The 20272-nt window shown below is 37.7% G+C and overlaps 1 protein-coding gene across 1 annotated transcript in view; it reads right to left on the bottom strand.

Moving 5' to 3' along the window:
• Positions 1-238: 238 nt before the first annotated feature.
• LOC140147532 (scavenger receptor cysteine-rich type 1 protein M160-like) overlaps positions 239-20272 on the bottom strand; it is a 41924-nt gene continuing 21890 nt past the window's right edge. Inside the window, 12 exon segments of the mRNA XM_072169314.1 lie at positions 239-321; positions 900-1229; positions 3203-3580; positions 5370-5714; positions 6414-6764; positions 7195-7560; positions 8798-9106; positions 15567-15649; positions 16272-16380; positions 16885-17214; positions 18859-19257; positions 19612-19968. Of these exon segments, the coding sequence (XP_072025415.1) occupies positions 251-321; positions 900-1229; positions 3203-3580; positions 5370-5714; positions 6414-6764; positions 7195-7560; positions 8798-9106; positions 15567-15649; positions 16272-16380; positions 16885-17214; positions 18859-19257; positions 19612-19968 (3428 nt within the window). The 3' untranslated portion in view covers positions 239-250.

Genomic DNA, 20272 nt, shown 5'->3' with positions numbered 1-20272 from the left:
TGCTTACCGCACACTGTTAAAACTAGCTGCCTAAGAAAGAGGGCAGTGTGCTATTTTGAGTGGTTATTTTGTACAGAGTTTGCGTTCCCGTCCAGTTTGCGTTTACGGCCTTCACAAACGTTCTCATTTAATGCATGCAATTCTTAATCTTATACATCCCGAATGACGTCATCATAAATTTATCTTGTTATTACGACACGGCTATTTCATGTCTGGCAAAAGAAGACGACATACAGTTACACTGACAGTGTTATGGTGTCCAAATCATCACAATCGTCACGACGACCCCAATTAAACCCATGGATGCTCCTAATTTCATACCTGAAAATAAAGGGACAAATAAATGTATAATGTAAATAAACGAATACAAGAACATATTAAATTTCAGGCATGACCAGGAACCTCTCCCCCAGGTGCTGCCAAATTAACCTACAATTGGATAACTGGCTGGTTATTATATATTCAAAGAAAATCGGAATAAAATTATCTGAACTGGTACCATCTGTAACTTTAACATTTGACACTCGACAGTGCCAGAAGTGCGTAAGTGCAATAGCTGCCCTGTGAACATTTGCCAATTTACACACGGTATATTGTAGCCATCTACACATGGCAGTTACACATGGCAGCTATTGCACTTACCCACTTCTGGCACTGAGCACCTGTTGAATATTATTGTTGTTGTACTCTACAGTCTAGCTCACACAATCTTCATAATGCCAAAATCACTATGTTTAACCAATGTTAACAATACGACATGGTAGGTTCCCAGAATACAGTAATGATTGTAAACGTTTATAAACGAAATGAATTTAATGACAGCAGCTGAATCACTGGCAAGTTATGGCTTAGTACTGTTTGAATAACAATAGAAAGCATATAATGATTATAATACCAACCAGCACATCGAACTCCAATATCCATTGTATGGTTACATGTCACACCACCCCAAGCTGGATATTGACAAGAATCTAGACCATCTTCATCACCTTCACACCGAACACCTTCCAACCAAATGCGGCCTTCACCATCACCAAACTTTCTAGTTACTGAAGCTTTTCTATTTCCCAGTCCAATTTGATTGCAAACTGTCTCTGGCAATTTTCCATAGTCCAGTCCTTCAGGAATACATATTGTTCCCCATTCTCCTTGAAAGAACACTTCCATACGACCTTCATGTGGTCCACTTCCATCAACTAGGCGAATGAGTGGAGGCAATTTAGATTTTACTGTGGACATGAAAAGTTTGTTAAATAATACATAATGATTTAACTGTAATAATCATCACAAGCACCCTCCCTCTGCAAACAACATCATCAGAGGCTCGCACCCAGATGTGGAAAGAAAGGCCTTCATCTGAAGCAGCCACCACTGAGATGGGGATTCAACCCACAGAATCACTACCTCCAGGAGCAAACGAAGTCTGGGCAAACTGGAGATGCCTTAACCGCCTCCGAACCGGTGTTGGGCGTTGCAAGGATACCCTTCACAAATGGGGATACATCAGTGGCCCGACCATGTGTGATTGTGGACAAGAGCCACAGACGATGCAGCACCTGCTGGAATGCCCGCTTTTGGAAGATCCTGTGACGACAGACGATCTGGCGCAATTTTCTCAACGGGCACAAAAGTGTGTTTCTCAGTGGATAAGTACAGTTTGATGTAAGGACACGAAAGAAGAAGAAGAACTGTAATAATACTATTAGTAACATACCTAATCACACAAACGTCAGTTTACGTTAACATACAAATGAATATTCTTACAAACAAATTGTTCCAAAAAAAAAAGATGGTTTTCTTTTTTCTTTACACAATACACAGTGCTCTCAACATTGAGGTGTATGTTAGAGGTATAGGGCATTTCCTAGTTAACGTCACTGTGTGAAAATAACCGGCCAATATTTATTGTACTCTCTGTAATTCTAGAGAGATGTCAAATGTCAAAATGTCCTAAATTTTTAGCTAATTTAGATATTTGGAAATATTCGCACTTTGGTGTTTTAGTAAGTAGGGCACGGCATGGCCTGCAAAATTCCCTGTGTAAATCGAATGCAACTTTTAGTGACTATCACTCACTTGTAGACCGCTCTCTTCCGAAGGGCATTACAGCTAAACCACTTGACGGATATTGTTTGTACTTGCTGTCAATCAAGAATAATGTATACATCACATATAGGCTAAAAACTGAGGCATCTGCAAATGTTCGTACCACCCTGATATGTAAATGACAGATAACAGCAAAAACAGCTCCCATATCTGTCCATAACTTAGCTTTGGTCAGTGCAGCGAGTGGGTGATTATTGATTGGCAAGTGCCATATTTGGGCATTTGGGCAGTCCATCATTCAATGTGGAGGATAGACTAGACTTCATCGATTGCTTTTGCTGGAATAGTTTCCTGTTAACCAGGTTTTTAAACCTGGTTAACAGGAAACATGATTCGACCTTTGCAGTACTTAAAAGTACTGCAAAGGTCGAATCATGTTTACTGTGCAGTATAACTGCACTATGAGCCGTGGGCAGACTTTAACAAATGTTTTGCTGTATAGAGCACTTGCAAACCAAATAAACCTGTTTTGCGTATATGCTACTCATTCGGCCACTGAACAAAGGACATTGTGGATTACGCAAAGGTGCACATCTTTCCCAAAACAGGGATGAAGTCTGGTTTATCAGGGAAGTGCAAACGACAGGTCTGTCAATGCAGGGAAGTGCAAACACCCTGGTCAATGTAAGTGGAGCAGATTGGACTAATGATCTGTTCCTGTAGAAAGGAGTGATTGCTGAGGTAATTAACACCGCTTTTGGAGATTGCCATCTGTGCAACGACTTATATGCATAGGTATATGCCTAATGGATCTTTCAGCTATCGTCAAGCCTGCAGTTGACTACACTGGACAAAAGCATGATAAATTTTGAACGGGATAATAGTAGTAAACATTGTATACCACATGAATATCATTGATTTGATTTTATATGCAAACGCATTGTCCAACTATATATTGCAGTTTTAAATGAATAAATCAGTTGTCTTCGAATTATAGAACAATCCAGGAGAACGATATGTAATAATAATCTTTGAGTGAACTTTGGTAAAGGTGTTTTTGTAATACTTATTTAAGTTATATCCAAGTTTGAAATTGTGTGAAAAGGTATTATGTTAAATAATAAGCAATGTATGAACAACTTGGGACACAACTTACCAGCGCATACCACTCCAACGTCATTCGAATGGTCACAAAGTTTACTTCCTCCCCATTCGCTATGATTGCAATCTTTAATTATTGAATCGTTCTTTGTAGGTGAACACTGCACATGATCTAACCATATTGTACTCTGCGTCGACTCTCTGAATATGCTTGCAATTGTTCCTTGGTGAACACCAATATTAGGTTTATCATATATTCGCATTGGTGCGTTATAGCCGAGCTGATTACAGACAGCATTAGCTTCGCTTAGTCCCCACGTTTGGAAATCTTTGACACAAACTGTTCCCCATTCTCCATCGTTGAAAATCTCTAATCGTCCTTCGTGTGGGCCTGATCCTCCTACTAATCTAACAGGTGCAGCTGGTGTGGAACCTGCGGAACGAAATAGGCAATTAAAAAGTTTTAAACTTATTTTAAAAGCAAAACTATGACTAAAGAGTGAAAAAATCTGGACATGGCATAATATAGTTAGTGAAGAGGCAAATATGTTGGACAAAACTGATACTGTTACTTACACTTATACAGGGTGAGTCAAAAAAAGTGCAATAGAGAAAAGAATCCATGTTTATATAAGAACCGAGTTGAACCTTTTAGATTTTAAAACATTTTATAAATAACATATCCATTAGTGATCTTGTGTGAAAAAATCAAGGACTTAACATATAGCGTTTTGTTTTTATGACACATTTTATAGCGCTACCCAATTTTAATGTTTGTCCAAGAGACACCTAAAATTTGAATGTCAGGCAACTCTGTGTAAGGTAGATTTGGAACCACTGCCAGTTTCTTAACCTCATTGGCATTGAAATAAAATGAAGCACCCAAAGCGTTATTGTCCTTGGTCTTGTTTAAGGAGAAGAAACATTATATGTTGTTATTTTCATTTTCCCTTTATTTTAAAGATGTTTATTCTCTATCAAAACCATATAGATTTGTAGGCTGGTTTTTCAAATGTCGAAATGAAATACGCGCAAATTGGAGTGGAGTGAATTACAAAAGATCCAGTAAGTTGGACATATTGGGATTTAAAAAACTGGAGTTGGAGTAGAGTGAGGTATGAAGGACTTAAAGTAATGTTAGAAAGTTTGTTTGAACAGAAAAAAGAAATAAGAATAACGCAAAAATCAACCCTATTTATGTTAAAGTCAGTTTCAGAACTGGGGCATTTATCGTGCATTGTGTGCGCCCATTCAAAATACATGGTACCTCGTGGACAAATAATGAAATTGGTAATTGCAGCAAAAGGACTCATAAAAATTAAACGGTAAAAACCAGTCACTTCATTTTTGCACAGAAGGTGACTATTGAGTGTGGCATTTATAGAAACTTTCAATAATGTGAAGGTTCAACTTGGTTCTTACAAAAATATCGATTCTTTACTGTATTGCACTTTTTTTGACTCACCCTGTATTTATTAGTTTGCATTTTTTTAGTCTAACAGAAACATTTTATGCACTTTATAATACAGAATTAAAGAAACTATTGCCTGCCGATCCTGCCTATCAAACTTCATCGGAGAAAAGGAATCGCAGAAATTTTGCTTACGATGTCGGTCCTTTTACAAGGCAAAAAGTATTTGTTTGTTTTTTAGCAAAGGACGTTTTCCAATACTATCGAGAAGATTTATATGTTTTAATTTTCAAAACCATAGGACACGCCGCGGTGTTCTCCACTGCATCCAAAAATTACAATCATCACGACAAACGACGCGAACTAGTATCTTTAATTCCGACTGTTACAGCTTGTTACTACAGTTGACATTAAATTTAACCAGATTGCAGGAGGACCGGGCAGGAAGAGCCATGTTTATAGATAAACATAATATCCGGGCGTAATATGCACATCAAATATGACCAGAGCTCCGAAAGACCCTTGATATTGGTTATTTCAGCTTCACCTACCAACCTATATAAAGAAGCTGGTAAATTGAGAGTACATAGCCTTCTTACGATCATACCGTTACTTTAATCATGGGCTATATAAAGTTAGCCTTTAAAGTGGTATTTTGGGATTCTAGTAACCAGTTTTTAGGGTATGATCAATACAATATCCGCGAAAAAGGAAATTGCCAAAATGTCAGTTGATTGAACTTGCTCTGACATTTATTTAGTAAGGGGGGGGGGGGTGAGGATGCGAATCACGAAATACCCTTTTAACTCACCATTACAATATATGCCGACATCAGTGGGCTCGTTCACACACTCATTTCCTAAGTTGTTCAGGAATCCAGCAGCGCAGAGAGTCATTCTCCTTGAATATTCGAGACATGACTTGGAATACAACCATCTTCGTTGTAGTTGTCCATTTCCAAACTCTAGTGTTATAGATCGAGATACATCTTGGTTTCTACCAGTGTATCCAAGTAACTTACATAGCGCTGTGACGTCGTCTTCGTCTATTATACCGTGTCCACACACAGTGCCCCACTCTCCTCTAAATTCCATTTCGAGCCGGCCTTCATTTGAAGTAGAACCATCGACTAATCTACCTATAGGTGGCAACGTAACTATACAAAGAAAATGAAATACAGTTTAATCACAAGAATATCATATTGAATCACATTATCAACAACCATGGTAACATGTATAAGAATGTGGGTGTCAGCCCTCACAGCGAATCAACTTTTTATCACGCAGCTGCCCATCGGCATTCCTGCCTACCATATACAATAGATAAAAAATTGAAGCATTCAGTAAAATTGTGTTTTGTTGTACTTCGGAACATGCAATGGAGCATGCAAAATAAACAACTGCTGAGATATTTGCACTGTAATGTGGAAAAGAAGAGACCTAGACACCGGCACTCCGGATTCCGGATGCAGGCTGGAACACCGTCTAATTCATCAAGTGTGTTAGACAAGAAGCATGCAATTGACAAGATCGCCTCACATGCTTCATCGTGATACTATGTATTTTAGGTTCCCCATCAATGAATTTAAACCGTTAGTACTCATCGATTAACTTCTATTTGAATGTGATGGGCAAGATGATTCTAAATCTTATACATTCCAATGTTTAAAAAATCCTTTCCTTTTTTTCTTCTTTTGCTTCACATATTTGTAATAATCGCATTATAACTTCTAAGGAATCTAAGAAATGATCAATTGAACATGCATTCTCACGGTTAGAGACCCCCGCCTTTCTTTCTCCCTATATATCCCACAATTTCCATTCCATAAACAGCACATACCTAAATCATTACCTACCATTACAAATAATGCCAACATCATCAGAATGGTCTTCTGGCCTTCTTGGTTCAACATTGTACACACACGGAAAGTCGTGGAAACCAGCGCAAAAGTATACTCTGTCCCACGCCACACCTGTTCCTGGTCCAAACACGTCGGTAGATGTTTCGTACGAGGCGGTGTTGCCAAAGCCTAACTGGCGACAGATTACTGACGCTGAAAATTCTTTTTCCTCAAAGTACCCTCTAGGCATCCATAAAGTAGCAGAGCTGTCTAATGTTCCCCATTCGCCATTGAATTGTATTTCAACCCTGCCCTCATGTGACCCAGACCCTCCAACAAGGCGAATATTTGGAGCAGGAACGAACGCTGCAAAATCATTAAAATAGGAACAATTAAGATTTTATTTCTTAATAAATGTATTCAATCAAGCTTTCTGAGTACGATACACCAGCAACCATACGATAATCATGATAATGCGTAACTGCAATTGTTATTTAAATAACGCATTAAGATTTCTGCCAAATTCGCGAAACTAAAATACTATAGATTTCTATACTAATATGACGACGAACTAGAACTTCGTAAATATTTGTGAGATGTACATACTTTTATTCATGAAAAATAAACTTTGATCGTTAAACTTTACAGTGATGCCTCCTCAACATAAGGTTATCTTAGCGTGGCCCTCATGACTTTCAAAACAACACGACATAAAAACTAAATGATCGAATTATGTTTAATTTATGGCTCAAATGACTACAATACAAATAGTTTTATCAGATTTAAGGCCACCTACCGTTACATTTAATTGCCAAATGATGACTGTCGTCGTCACATTTAGAATGTTCATTTCCCCATTGTGGCACACAATCTTGTATCTGACCATCTGATTCTTGACATCGCAATTTGCTTAACCAGACATGTCCTTGACCGGGTCCGAAGTTGGTAGAAGTGACTGGCTCCACTGATCCGCCGGAAAATCCAAGATGGCGACAAATCGTATTGGTGTTGGCTGTTTCCTGCCATTCGGAGTAGCCGCTTTTTCCTCCCCCAATAAAGTAAGGATCACACACAGTTCCCCATTCTCCTCTCAAAAGGACCTCAAGTCTTCCCTCGTGTGGACCAGACCCACCGACTAATCGAACGGAAGGTGACGATGTAACTGTTTATGGTTTTAAACATAAAAAAATTACTTCAATGGTATTCGTTGCTTCGAGCTTCATAATGGGTATCATGGTTATAGGTTAAAGCAGGCATCGATTTTACACATGTTACATGGATTAGCAACTAAAGCATACAAAATAAACTCATATCTTACATTACAGACAACCTCATGAACTTCAAATATGGGTTACGTTTAAAATATGCAGAAACGTCAAAATATTTTAGTACAGGATAGTGGAAGTAACGATTAGTAGATTATTAACAAAAATACTTGTTTCTTTGAATAAGAGACAATCTGGGTCCCCCACATGATTCCAACTGTGGAATCGCTCACCCATACCTTATGGGACCTTCGTCCAATTAGCCCCTACTCCTTGCGACTCCTACCTATATGAAATGTCGCATTATCCCGTTCTAAAGTAAAAACGGACATTGGACAAGTAGCAGTATTCCATGTATCACTCACTTCCCACAACTAAAGGTCCATTCATACTACCACCGCATTTGTGATGCGTTGCTTTGCGATGCGGTGCGTTGTCGCACTCAGGGCCGTTCCGACCATTAGGCCAGGTAAGGCGGTCGCCTAGGGCGGCAAACGTAGAGGGGCGCAAAAAAAGGCGCAAAAACGGGAATTTAGAAAGAAAAAATGACAGGCCGCCCTTAGGGGGCGCCGAATTGACCAATTCAGGATCGATTCTGCGCCCCTCCAGGTGATGAAAGTCAAAATTTTCCCGCGCTTCGCGCGCATTTCGCCAAAAATCATTTGCAATATCAATTTAAGACCGATATTCAATATCATTATAACCAAAATTAATTATTGGTAAGCCCTATTTGTGCCTTTTTTGCTCGCTCCGCGCGCAATTGTTTCAAGAATTGGGGGTGGGGGTGTCATTATGTATCCTTAGCACTGGGCGCCACAAACCCGCCACTGAAAAAAAAAGATGAGTTTTCAAGGGGGTAACCCCCTTAACACTTTTTGGTATGCTCTGGTGGGGCGGCAGGGAGAGGCTTTGCCTAGGGCGGTAACATTCCTAGGAACGGCCCTGGTCGCACTGCACCGTACTACTGCAAACTACTGCATTGCGATATCGCGATAAAGTTAAATAGCCTACATTTTAACTTGGAGATGCGACGAGTTGCATTGAGTTGCGGCATAAGTAATCGATATATCGGCATCGGTGGTAGTATGAACGGACCTTTAGTCATACGTTTTGTTCACTCTTTAATATACTTACTGTTGCAAATAACACCAACATGCGTATGATAATCCCCATATGACTCTACAATGCATTCTCCGATATGTTTGGGCTTCTTGTAATAATACCCACAATCGACTTTGCTGTACGCAACGTAGCCCGATCCTCTGCCGAAAACTGCCTCATTTGTAGCAACAGCATGTCCGGTATAACCAAGCTGTCTACATACAACATCAGCTTCATGATTATATCCGAATGTGTCGGAAGACACTGTTCCCCATTTGTTGTTAACGTAAACCTCTAGACGTCCTTCATGTGGACCTGAACCACCTGTTAGACGGACTGGTACTAAATAATTGGGATGAAGTTGAGAAAATGCAATATACATTAACATTGTGTTTTATATTATGATATGGAAATATAATATTCGCATCTCAGATAGTAGACACGCTAACAGAGGACGTCGTATACAGAGTGCAAACAATTTAGTCATAATTGGAACCCACTGATTGGAACCAACATGCTACATCTATTAGCTCGGATTTAAGACCTCATTCGTTGAAATCATTCATGAAATAAAGACACGATGATCCAAAACCCAAGAAAGATGCAAATTCAAAAGTTACAATTTGCTCCAATGCATGCTCTATTGATTTGTACACAAGAGTTGTTGAACAAGAGAACTAGCCCCGTGTTTTCCATTGTGATATGCCCAGAGTAATTTAATTTGATCATTTATCGTTGTACTAGTATATAATTTAAAGTTGGGAATCCCCTTGTCATGTAATCACAGTAAATAAAGGCAGAGATATTTAACGATTGGGAATTCCCTAAAATGTAAAATGGATATGGCATCATATTGGAAATCACCCAGGAAGTGTTGAAATGTGAAAGGTTAATAATCATATTTAGGTTTGGGAATTTCCCGATAACATCACATGTTGTGAGAGTATGAATGAAATAATTGGCTATTTATATAATGGGACTTTTTTTAGTATATTAATAAATGTACATGATTTTGGGCTAGTTTAACAACTTTAAACAGTTGCGATTTGGTAGTTCACAGCATCTTGCGAATGGTAGTGAGCTTTGGCAAATATTGCATTGATCATTTCATAGCGAGCGTGTAGAAGAATTCAAATATCACAGATATAATTTTGTAGGTCCTGTGGTTTTTGAGTTATGTTGTAAAGAGGGCAGAAACAACAACACTTTTGTAAAACATACATAACTCATTAACAACAATAAATCAAGCAAGTTTTCGAAGTATATAATTTGTAGAATGTACTTTTGAAAAACATCAAAGTGTTATTTTTCAATAATATACTGATTTAGATCATGAAAATCTAATTTGGCTGTTTCGACCAAAAATACATCGTGTACCCTTAATGTGCTTACAGTTCACATGCCTTCAAAGAAAGGAAATTACGAACGAGACATATCTAATCACATATCTGTCTTTCCTAAGGAAAGGGCGGGACACAGGGGTGAACATAACTGGTACCTTAAAAAAACACCTTAATTCTTTTGCACACTGTACAAGCCTACTTTGCGCAAAGAATGCACTTTTTTACGCAAAGTAATAGCTGGACCAGAGATGGGGAGGGCCGACCAGAAAAGGCAATTTTTAGGTTGAAGTCAAGAAACGTGGTTGACGTAGAAAACCAAAACAATTTTTTTAAATTACAATAATTAAATAATATTGTCATTTGAAACCCGCGATACCCAATAATCAGCTTTTATTGATGCCCGCTCCAACCCCACCCTCACTCGGGCTTGCTTTAACTTTGGTTTTTAGCTGCTTCACTTTCTCCTTTCCTTACTTCTGGTTTCCTGTCTTCCTTTATTTCGTTGCAGCACAGTGGCATATCAGGGTCAATTGCCAGGGGGATGCAAAGATACGTACAAATATACATGAATATGTCTACATATATACCGGACAATATTAAAGAGACTGCATAGGAAGCGCAACACGTGACGTACGAGGCTGACGAAGATACAGGGCTGACAGCCCCATTCAAAATACACGGTTAGCAATTACAAATGGAAAATTAACATACTTGCAGTGTGGTACACGGTCGTACCCCGGCGGTTTTAGAGTAAGATAATTTTGCTTTGACACCACATAACAAATTTAGAATTGTTAATGAAGATTTCATGATTATGTGCTAATCCAATGGCGACCTCAAAATTGGCGATATCGCTTCCATCACCGCCTGGAATGAGCGTTAAAATAAAAACGTCTTAATTCTGACCTGCAAAGCGCAGGGACAAAACCGGTCCAATGCCATTGGGGAAAAAATCCAATTTCTGCCTGGTAGATCATGCATACTAACATACATACACACGCTCATATTATACAAAGGTTGTTCTACGGGATATGGACTTTTAATTTTTGTAGAATACTGATCTAAAATAGTATTTTTGGTCTGCGATCTTAATAAAAGTAAATGTTTAGTTTGGACATAATTGTTAACTTCCTTTTACTTGGGTTTTAACATACTAACATACTATTTGCTCAGCAGGTGTTTGTATGAAGTTGTGAGCCCGAAACATTAAAAGAGAGTATGAGTAAAGACAAGATCGCTGCTCTCACGCTTTGCTAAGACAAGGAACCCCGGGGCAATTAACTCGAAAATTAACTAGTAACTCGAAACAAATCAATAGAGATCGCATTAGCTATTTGAGCAGCATGGGCAAAATTTCAAGTCAACCTCATTCAAAATAGACAGAGTAGAATCCTCACGCAAGTGTACAGTGTAAAACTTGAGTGGCCAGCAAACACAATAGGTTTAATAACATTAAAAAAAACATTTTTGAAAAGGTAATGCAAAACATTCTAACATACTGTTATCTAATTGTTGACAACAATATTTTGCAAAAATGCTTGTCCACAATATTTAAAATAACGTTTTAAAAACGTATTCATGACCTTTATATAACCCTACATTTAAATGTTATTAAAACGTTTTGAATAAATGTTTTAAGAACATGGGTTTCTTCTAGAATACCCTACCACTGTAGATTTTCAATGGGGGTCTTTTATGAACGACCCATACACATACATTGTGAATGTAAAAAATGGTAGGGTATCCTAAAAGATAACTAAGAAGATTTTTGTGTTTGCTGGGTATATGTAAGTGGTAAGGCAAATTATACCCATAAGTATTCGAAGTAGTAAACTCACGATCAAGTTCTACCCGACAGCTATATTCTTATTTCCTGGATGCGCCCATAAGCCAATGAATGAATTGAACCATTTTCTCTTTAATTAGTGCACAAGCCGAGTGGATAGGTTACAAATAGCTACAAATTAAGACAATGAATTACTAGTATTTTAGAATACATACCGCTTTGAACACATCCCCATGCCGATGTAGCTAAAATAAACGCTAAGAGAAATACACTTGTTGCATCCATATCGCATGCAAATTGTCAATGCGCGGAAGCTGGACGTTTCCTTATCTACTGAGAATTTTTGATTTACTACTAGTAGTACACTCTGGTCAACAAAATTATGCATACACCATGCTTGCTGCTAGCTCAGTACACCGCGCGCGTGTAATCAATAATGCTAATGCTACCTTGCATAATTCGTTGTTTCATTTAACCAACAAATTAATATTAATTTGATTAAGTAGTGAGACATTGGCAGGGGGAACACTAAATTTACAAGCAACACGCAAACACTAGTATGACGAATTCCGTTGGTTTGCGAAATCAAATGAGGCAAGTTATAGATCGATTATGAATAATTTATACTAAACTCTTCTTACTCGGTTCTCATTATTAAGGTCAACATACATGAAAGTGTCGTTAGTTTAGCGAATCGCATCTGTTTAAGCGAGTAAAGACGCCTTCTGGGCCTTCTGGGAAGATCATGGAACGCCGGAAACGGGTCGACTGCTATCCCATCAGAGAGCAGTGATTTGTTTTTCAACAAAAATCTACTAATATGATATGAAATGAAAATGACTTTTTGCAATAGTACTTTTAGTCAATAATTAGAAGGAAATGCGTGACTGACCGGTATAAAGACAGGAAGTACTCTACCCTTAGCCATTTGCCTAGGCCGATTTGCCTAAAATGAAAAATTTCAAAAGTAAACTAGTTTGGCAGGGGACCGACTCGAACCCACACCGCACCTCGCCGTTATTAAACTACTATTGTGACAAAATACAGTGCCATAAACTAAAAACCGCGAAAGACCGCAAACAATCGCCGGTCACTAGGGATATCCAACAACAAAGAACCACTAACCGCGAAATATGGATATCCAACAAGCTGAAACTATAAATTAGTCCCAGATAGAGAACAGGGCGTGAAGAATAAGGGAAATTAAGGAGTAGAAGTTTAAAACATTAATATTGAAAGTAGAATATATATTCTGTGGTGTCAAATTACATTAAGGTTACTGTTGGTCAATGCGGCCTTGATGTTTTTTGTTGATTTTGGGGCCCATTATCAACAAACAAACATTAAGGCCGCAGGGCCTGCAGGCCCGAGGCCGGCGACTCCCATACGGCGACTTAACACTGCAAGTGGGACCCCAATATAAGGGCCCCGCAGGGCAAGAAACCAAGAGGAACCTTAATGTGACATTGACCAACAGTATTATTAGTTCAGTTTTATTTTCGCCTTTTAGCGGATTTTATTGAAATAATAAAAATAAAAATACTACTACTACTACTACTACTACTACTACTACTACTACTACTACTACTACTACTACTACTGATGATGATGATGACGATGATGATGATGATGATGATGATGATGATGATGATGATGATGATGATGATGATAATAATAATAATAATAATAATAATAATAATAATGCTGTAAAATTGCACAAACTTGATCAATTTAAATGCACTAAGCGCTGAGATATCTCAAAACTGTAGACTAACATACTAAATGTGTTTTTGTGCTGTACACAACTACTTCCTTGCACTTCGAAACATAATCTTCAGTGCTAAAGGGTGTAATCACTTATGACACACCGTATAATAATAATAATAATAATAATAATAATAATAATAATAATAATAATAATAATAATAATAATAATATAATAATAATAATAATAATAATAATAATAATAATAATAATAATAATAATACTTTAAACAAATTCATCAGGATCGCGATCGTTCATTTGAAAAGCTTATTTTTCAGATCCAAAAGTTAGTAGAAATGGCAACACTGTCTGGTCTTGGTTGCCGTTTATTTATGAGCTGGTCATAAATCTTGTCTAGTTTGTACGTCCTCTGTCTTTGTTCATGGTGTTATAGCCTCTGCCCCTTATCCAGATTTCTTCTTTAAAGCCATATTGTAACATTTGCTGAGGACGCCCTCATTATTTAAAAACAATATGTTTCTTACACGATTGTATTGTACTTTATTAAACTAACATTCCCTCCTTTGTCAAAATCCTAAATTTTGAATAAAATGCAGGAACCGTCGTTTAATTATTATGATGGAAACATTGGTCGAACGCGTGCACGGTATTCATAACACAAAGTCACAGTATGTACATGTTGATGTTGTGCTAGATACACACATCAAAAAATCGTGTCGCAACACAACCGACGGAGTGACATGCATTGGCAACAATGGCACTGGTACTAAATTCCAATTTTCTTTGCTTTACCTCAGTTGTTCGGCTCAAAATTAAAAGGAAACATATCTGACTGTAAAAGCTAACGTTTTAAGGAAAAGAAAACTAATCTATTTTTATGGAAATGTTACAATATGGCTTTAAGCCAGCGAGTTGTCTTATCTACTTCTTGCTGCTCCAACCCAATAACGTGATTTTGACATACTACATGTTCTGCAATGGCCGATTTGTGAATTTCTGAGTATGTATTAAATTCAGAGTATGTCTGAATTTCAGAATATGCCTGAAAACTGAAGGCCTAATTGAAGCAATTTGGTGGACCATTTTAGCACCATTATTGTGTACAATTTTACTTTGAAAATCCGAAAATGGGTTAAATGAAGGCCCAAATTTAAGCCATTTTTTGACAAATTTCCATTATTATTACATAAATTATAGCTTAAAACATAGAGTGTTGGGTTTCCAAAGCATAAGCAAAAAGGGGAATTTGTTTTTCCCATAAACAGTGGAGTTTTGAAAATTGTGCAAAATGAATGTCCAATTGAAGCCGTTTGGTGCATCATTTCTACACTTTCTTGCAAGGTTTGTGATTACTTATGTTCAATCAGACATGTGACACACAGCACATTGTGGGTTTCATAAAAGTGTATGTGTGGGATGGGGTGGGGGACAGAAAAATGTGGGGGTGGGGCGCCGCCAATGTATCATGTGTATTACGACCATTATTGATACACTGTATACCTACGCTACAATGCGGGAAACAGATGAGCAGATACTCCCGACAGAAACGGATTTAATTCTTGCTGTGATTAAAGATGTTTTCTTGTTTCATTATTTATTATTTATTTATTTATTTATTAAAACAATATTCATACAGGGTTATCCTTCAGATAAATGTGCTATTATATAATACATTAAAATACATCAAATATATCAAAAGTTATAAAAAAGTCATTATATACAAATTTGGCTCCTTATTTACATTTCTCATTATATCTTACAAAATATTAAAAATTAAAAAAATTATTGTGAAGTGCCCGTTTGAACAAGTTTGAGTTGTAATTCATTAACCTTATTTCGTTGTGGCATGTTAATCGGCTGTTCCCTCAAACCCCTAGCAACTGTAGCGAGTGAATTGACATTTCCCGTGAAAAGGGGACTAAGCTTTCCTTCACATATTTTCTTTAAGAGTTCAATGGTTTGGATGCTACTTTGTCGTCGTCCATTTCGTCCATAGGTACGCTGTTGTGTCCTGCCGCTGGAGCTCGAGTTCTGGATAAAGAAAACAACAATTACAAAATTTAACTGGAAATTCGACAATGGAACTTTGGAAATCTGTATGTGTGTCTGAGATTTTGATGGCTATGTGCAATAGGGGGCCTCAATAACTTGGGCCAGGGGCCATTGTTGTATTGTAATGTTGTATTCTTCCTTATATATGTTCTATGTACTAAAGTATGTATTGTATAATATATTGTGATTTTGAAAGCAATAAAACTACATTGTGATTTGTGTTCTTGTTGTTAGTAAACATTTATTTAATACATGAAAGTTATTTTGATGAGTCACTGTATTGTCTATTTTCTAGTCTCTATTCATTTTGCTTTGTGATATAACATCTTATTTATACTTAATTAATTACTTGATGACATGTATGTCTTGCAATGATGGTCTTATTGTTGCTTCCTAGCATGCACTATATAAGGATGTGTTTTCTGGAACACCGTTTTCATTATATACTTTAATAGCTTTTGAATGCAAAAATGCAATACGTATCGGTATTTCTTTTCACAGTGAAGACCTGTACCTGCAAAACTGAGTTATTGTTAGCCGCATCACAGTTCTGTCAAGGTCAAACTGTCCAGAATCAACAAGTAAACTCATGGTAACTCACGTCCTTGTACACATATATCTGCGCACTCTGTAAGCGACGATAGCAACTATGATCAAAACACATCCAAGCACGACGACATATGTCACAGGAGATATACGGTTTCTAAAAACTGAAAAAAAAAAAGAAACGGTGCCGCTTTAAACACATTATCCTAGCCAAGCAAGTACCTATATAACATATACTGAAAAGCACTAATATTATAAAGCTTGACATATTCTGATTAAGTTGCCCGTAGATTTATGTGTAAAAGTGGTGCTTATTACCAGATTTAATATGATCCGATTGCAACATATTGTGTGTTCTACCTTATGTCACGTTTTGAGTTAAATTGCTTCAGCAATTTGGATTTACTACCCCTGATGTCGTATACTGTTCTACATGTCACTAGAATACACATTTTTGTTTCTAAAATACTAATTGCTTTCCAGGTTTAAAATTTCACTGGGGTCATGAGAAAAGCTTTCGCATGATCTTAAGTCTGCATTTTTATGGGGTTTAGTGGGGAGTAAGGCTCTCATTCAGGTTACGCACCTTTTAAATCAGAATTATAATGTTAATGAATTCAAAATAGAAAGGAGTCTTTTAAATCAATTGAAGCCTATACAGTTCATACCATTGCATTTGATGCCAATATCCATGTAGTGATCGCATTGAGCGGAACCCCAGGCTGCATGTTGACATGAATCAATCCCTTCCTCGGTACCATCACACCAGAGTCCTTCCAACCAAATACGTCCTTTACCATTGTGAAACTCCCTTGTTAGTGACGATGATCCTTCGCCTAATCCAATTTGCTTGCATACTGTCTCAGGCAAATTTCCATAGTCCCAATCTTTCATAAAGCATACTGTTCCCCATTCGCCTAGGTAGAACACTTCAAGACGACCTTCGTTGGACCGTTTTCCACCAACCAAGCGAATAAGCGGAGGTAGCGCAGTTTTAACTGTGGACGTGAAAAATAGTACTTGAATATCTCTTTGACACTCAGAACTTTAGTCAGCAGTTTCTATTGTTATGCATAGTCGAGCTAAAAGTCGATCGATACATGTTGAAATCAGCACAAATCATAGACGTTTTTGCTATGAAATTAATTTTCTCGGTCAAATATAAAGCAATATTTTTTTCCTTCAGAAATGTCAGTTAGAAACATAGTGCTTGGATAATAGACTATATACATCCTGGTGTCAAAATTAAGCATGAAATTGTGTCTTTTAGTGTAAGATTTGTGATTTTTTAGCGTTTCAAATTAATATAGCTTGCTAAAGAAAGATATTTCTTACCTCTGTAAGGCACATCGTGTGGGTCTATATTATATAGTTTTGTCAGAATATCCGTTTTGATTTCACCTTTTTTCAATTGCTACTGCCAAAATGTCCAACTCAGTACTTCATTTCTAATATAACCAGCAGAAATAATCGATATTTCTATTGTGGCTTGCAAAATCATCAATCCATGGGTACATTCGCGAGTTGATTTTGACAAAATTGGTAGTCGGAATTGAAAATGGTGCAATCAAAACCGAAATTCTGACAAAACTATGATATATAGCTCACGGTGATGTGCGTTAGCAAGTTGGGAAAAATCCGTCATTAGCGAACTATAGTCTGTCCACATAGAAGTACAAAGTAAATAGACCTCGGAAACTGGAGGTATGAGAATAATTATTTCAGTGCAATGCTTCTTTGGCGCGCCAACTGCTGCCCGATTTGTGCACCACGCTCTTTACGCGTCGCGCTCTTTACGCGTCGCGCTCGCGTGTGACGCAAAGCATCGACCCCCGATGCCACAGGTTTGGTTTGTACTTCTAAGTGGACAGACTGTATATTATTTTGAAACGCTAAAAGGTTGACCGAAGAACAAAAAAGTTTGCGGGGCAAGTTGAAGCCTATCAAAATCGAAAATCTTACACTAAATGACTGACTTTAACGCCTAAGCTTAACACTAGGATTTGAAAAAAATATAGAGTATCAAGCATTAGAGTTTTTTATGATATTGACTGAAAAATGAAAGTTATTGCTTTTCATTTGGCCGAGAAAATTAATTCTATATTGAAAAGGTGTAACTCAAAATGTTGCTAATTTCAACACCAAATTCGATTGTTAATATTGTCTCATTAAATGACTGAGGGAGCGTTGTACAACAATAGCCATCGGTTGACTAGAGTTCTGAGTGTTTAGGCGATAAGTACGCTTCTGGGCAATTCTGTCCATTCAGGATCATAAGTAAGTAGCGAACAAATCCGTATGTATTTGCCCACTGTGGTATTGCCATCGTAGTGTAACGTCAAAATCGATTATTGTCTAATCAACTGGTTCACAGTATTTGTGTCCGGAGCCACGATCAACATGATCACTACACAAACTGACAAAGTCAATGGTGTGCAAATCAAGCGCGAACCAGTACCTAAAGTATGACGTATTCACTACGATGGCGTAAATAATATATAGACTTTTGGTGAATCTAGTGTGGAGTTTCAAAATCAGCAAGTACAAACTAATAAGAAGTTGAATCAATAGGCAGTTTTTCATAGACTTGCTACCTTTATTATGTCGTATCAAAGCTGTGCCTAGGGGAATTATCAACTTACCAGCGCATACCACTCCAACATCATTCGAATGATCACAAAGTCCACTTCCTCCCCATTCGCTATGATTGCAATCTTTAATTATTGAATCGTTCTTTGTAGGAGAACACTGCACATGATCTAACCATATTGTACTCTGCGTTGACTCTCTGAATATGCTTGCAATCGTTCCCTGGTGAACCCCGATAATGGGCTTATTATAGAATATAGGGCCCTGTAAAGGTGTCTCTGTCACCATGTTATAGCCGAGCTGGTTACAGACAGCATTAGCTTCTGCTTGGCCCCACGTTTGGAAATCTTTGACACAAACTGTTCCCCACTCCCCATCGTTGAAAATCTCCAATCGTCCTTCGTGTGGGCCTGATCCTCCTACTAATCTAATAGATGCTGCTGGTGTGGAACCTGCGGAACGAAAAAGACAAGTAAAAAGTTTTAAACTTATTTTCAAACCAAAACTTACATGAGAAAATCTGGACGTGACATATTATAGTTAGCGAAGGGACAAATATGTTGGACAAAATTCATTCTGTTACTTACAATAATTTTTATTAGTTTGCATTTTTTTTATTCTAACAAAAACATTTTAAAATGTAGGCTATGCCCTTGATAATGTAAGTCAGAAATAAAGAAGAACTAGCGCCTGACGATCTGCCAATCAAGACCCCCTTTTTCCGGTACGCCGTCAGCTCCCAATAACCCCCTACATCAAAATTCCGGGGGAACACAGTGTTGTACCCCGGCACAAATAATAATTACCGTCACAAGATATCCCAACAGCAGCACCGCCTTCCGTGTAATTACAAGCATACCTTACTCCTTCTTCTACAATGAATCGTTTCGCACAAAGTGTCATTCTAGGCGAGTCGTAAAAACAAGATCCTGAATAAAACCAGCTCCTTTGTAAATCCCCGTTCCCGTATTGAGTTGTGGTAATATAAGAAACATCGATATTTCGTCCGCTATACCCAAGCAGCTTGCATACTGCCGTGACTTCATCTTGGGTGGTTATAGCTTCATCACAAACAGTACCCCACTCATTATTGAATTTCATTTCAAGACGTCCTTCATGTGGATAGAGCCCACCAACCAGCCTAGCTAATGGCGGTGACGTTACTGAAAGGAAATGAAAGGGAGAAGAAAACGAAAATAGCATCTGTATCCGTAATTTATGCAGCTCCTTACATTACTCCGAATTTACAAGAAGACTCATTATTTCAAAGGGTCATTATCCCGAAGGGTCATTACTTCGAATTTCCAATAAGGTTCCTTATTCTAAAGGGTCATTATTCCGAAGGTTCGTTATTCCGATGGGTCGTTATTCCGAAGGCTCGTTATTCCGAAGGGTCATTACTCGAATTTAAAACAAGGCTCGTTTTTACGAAGGTTCATTACTCCGAATTTAAAATAAGGGTCGTTA

Source organism: Amphiura filiformis, chromosome 3 (genome assembly GCF_039555335.1).
Source record: "Amphiura filiformis chromosome 3, Afil_fr2py, whole genome shotgun sequence".
Classification (NCBI taxonomy): domain Eukaryota; kingdom Metazoa; phylum Echinodermata; class Ophiuroidea; order Amphilepidida; family Amphiuridae; genus Amphiura; species Amphiura filiformis.
The sequence above is the reverse complement of the archived record's forward strand: the minus strand, read 5'-3'. Positions and strand labels throughout refer to the sequence as shown.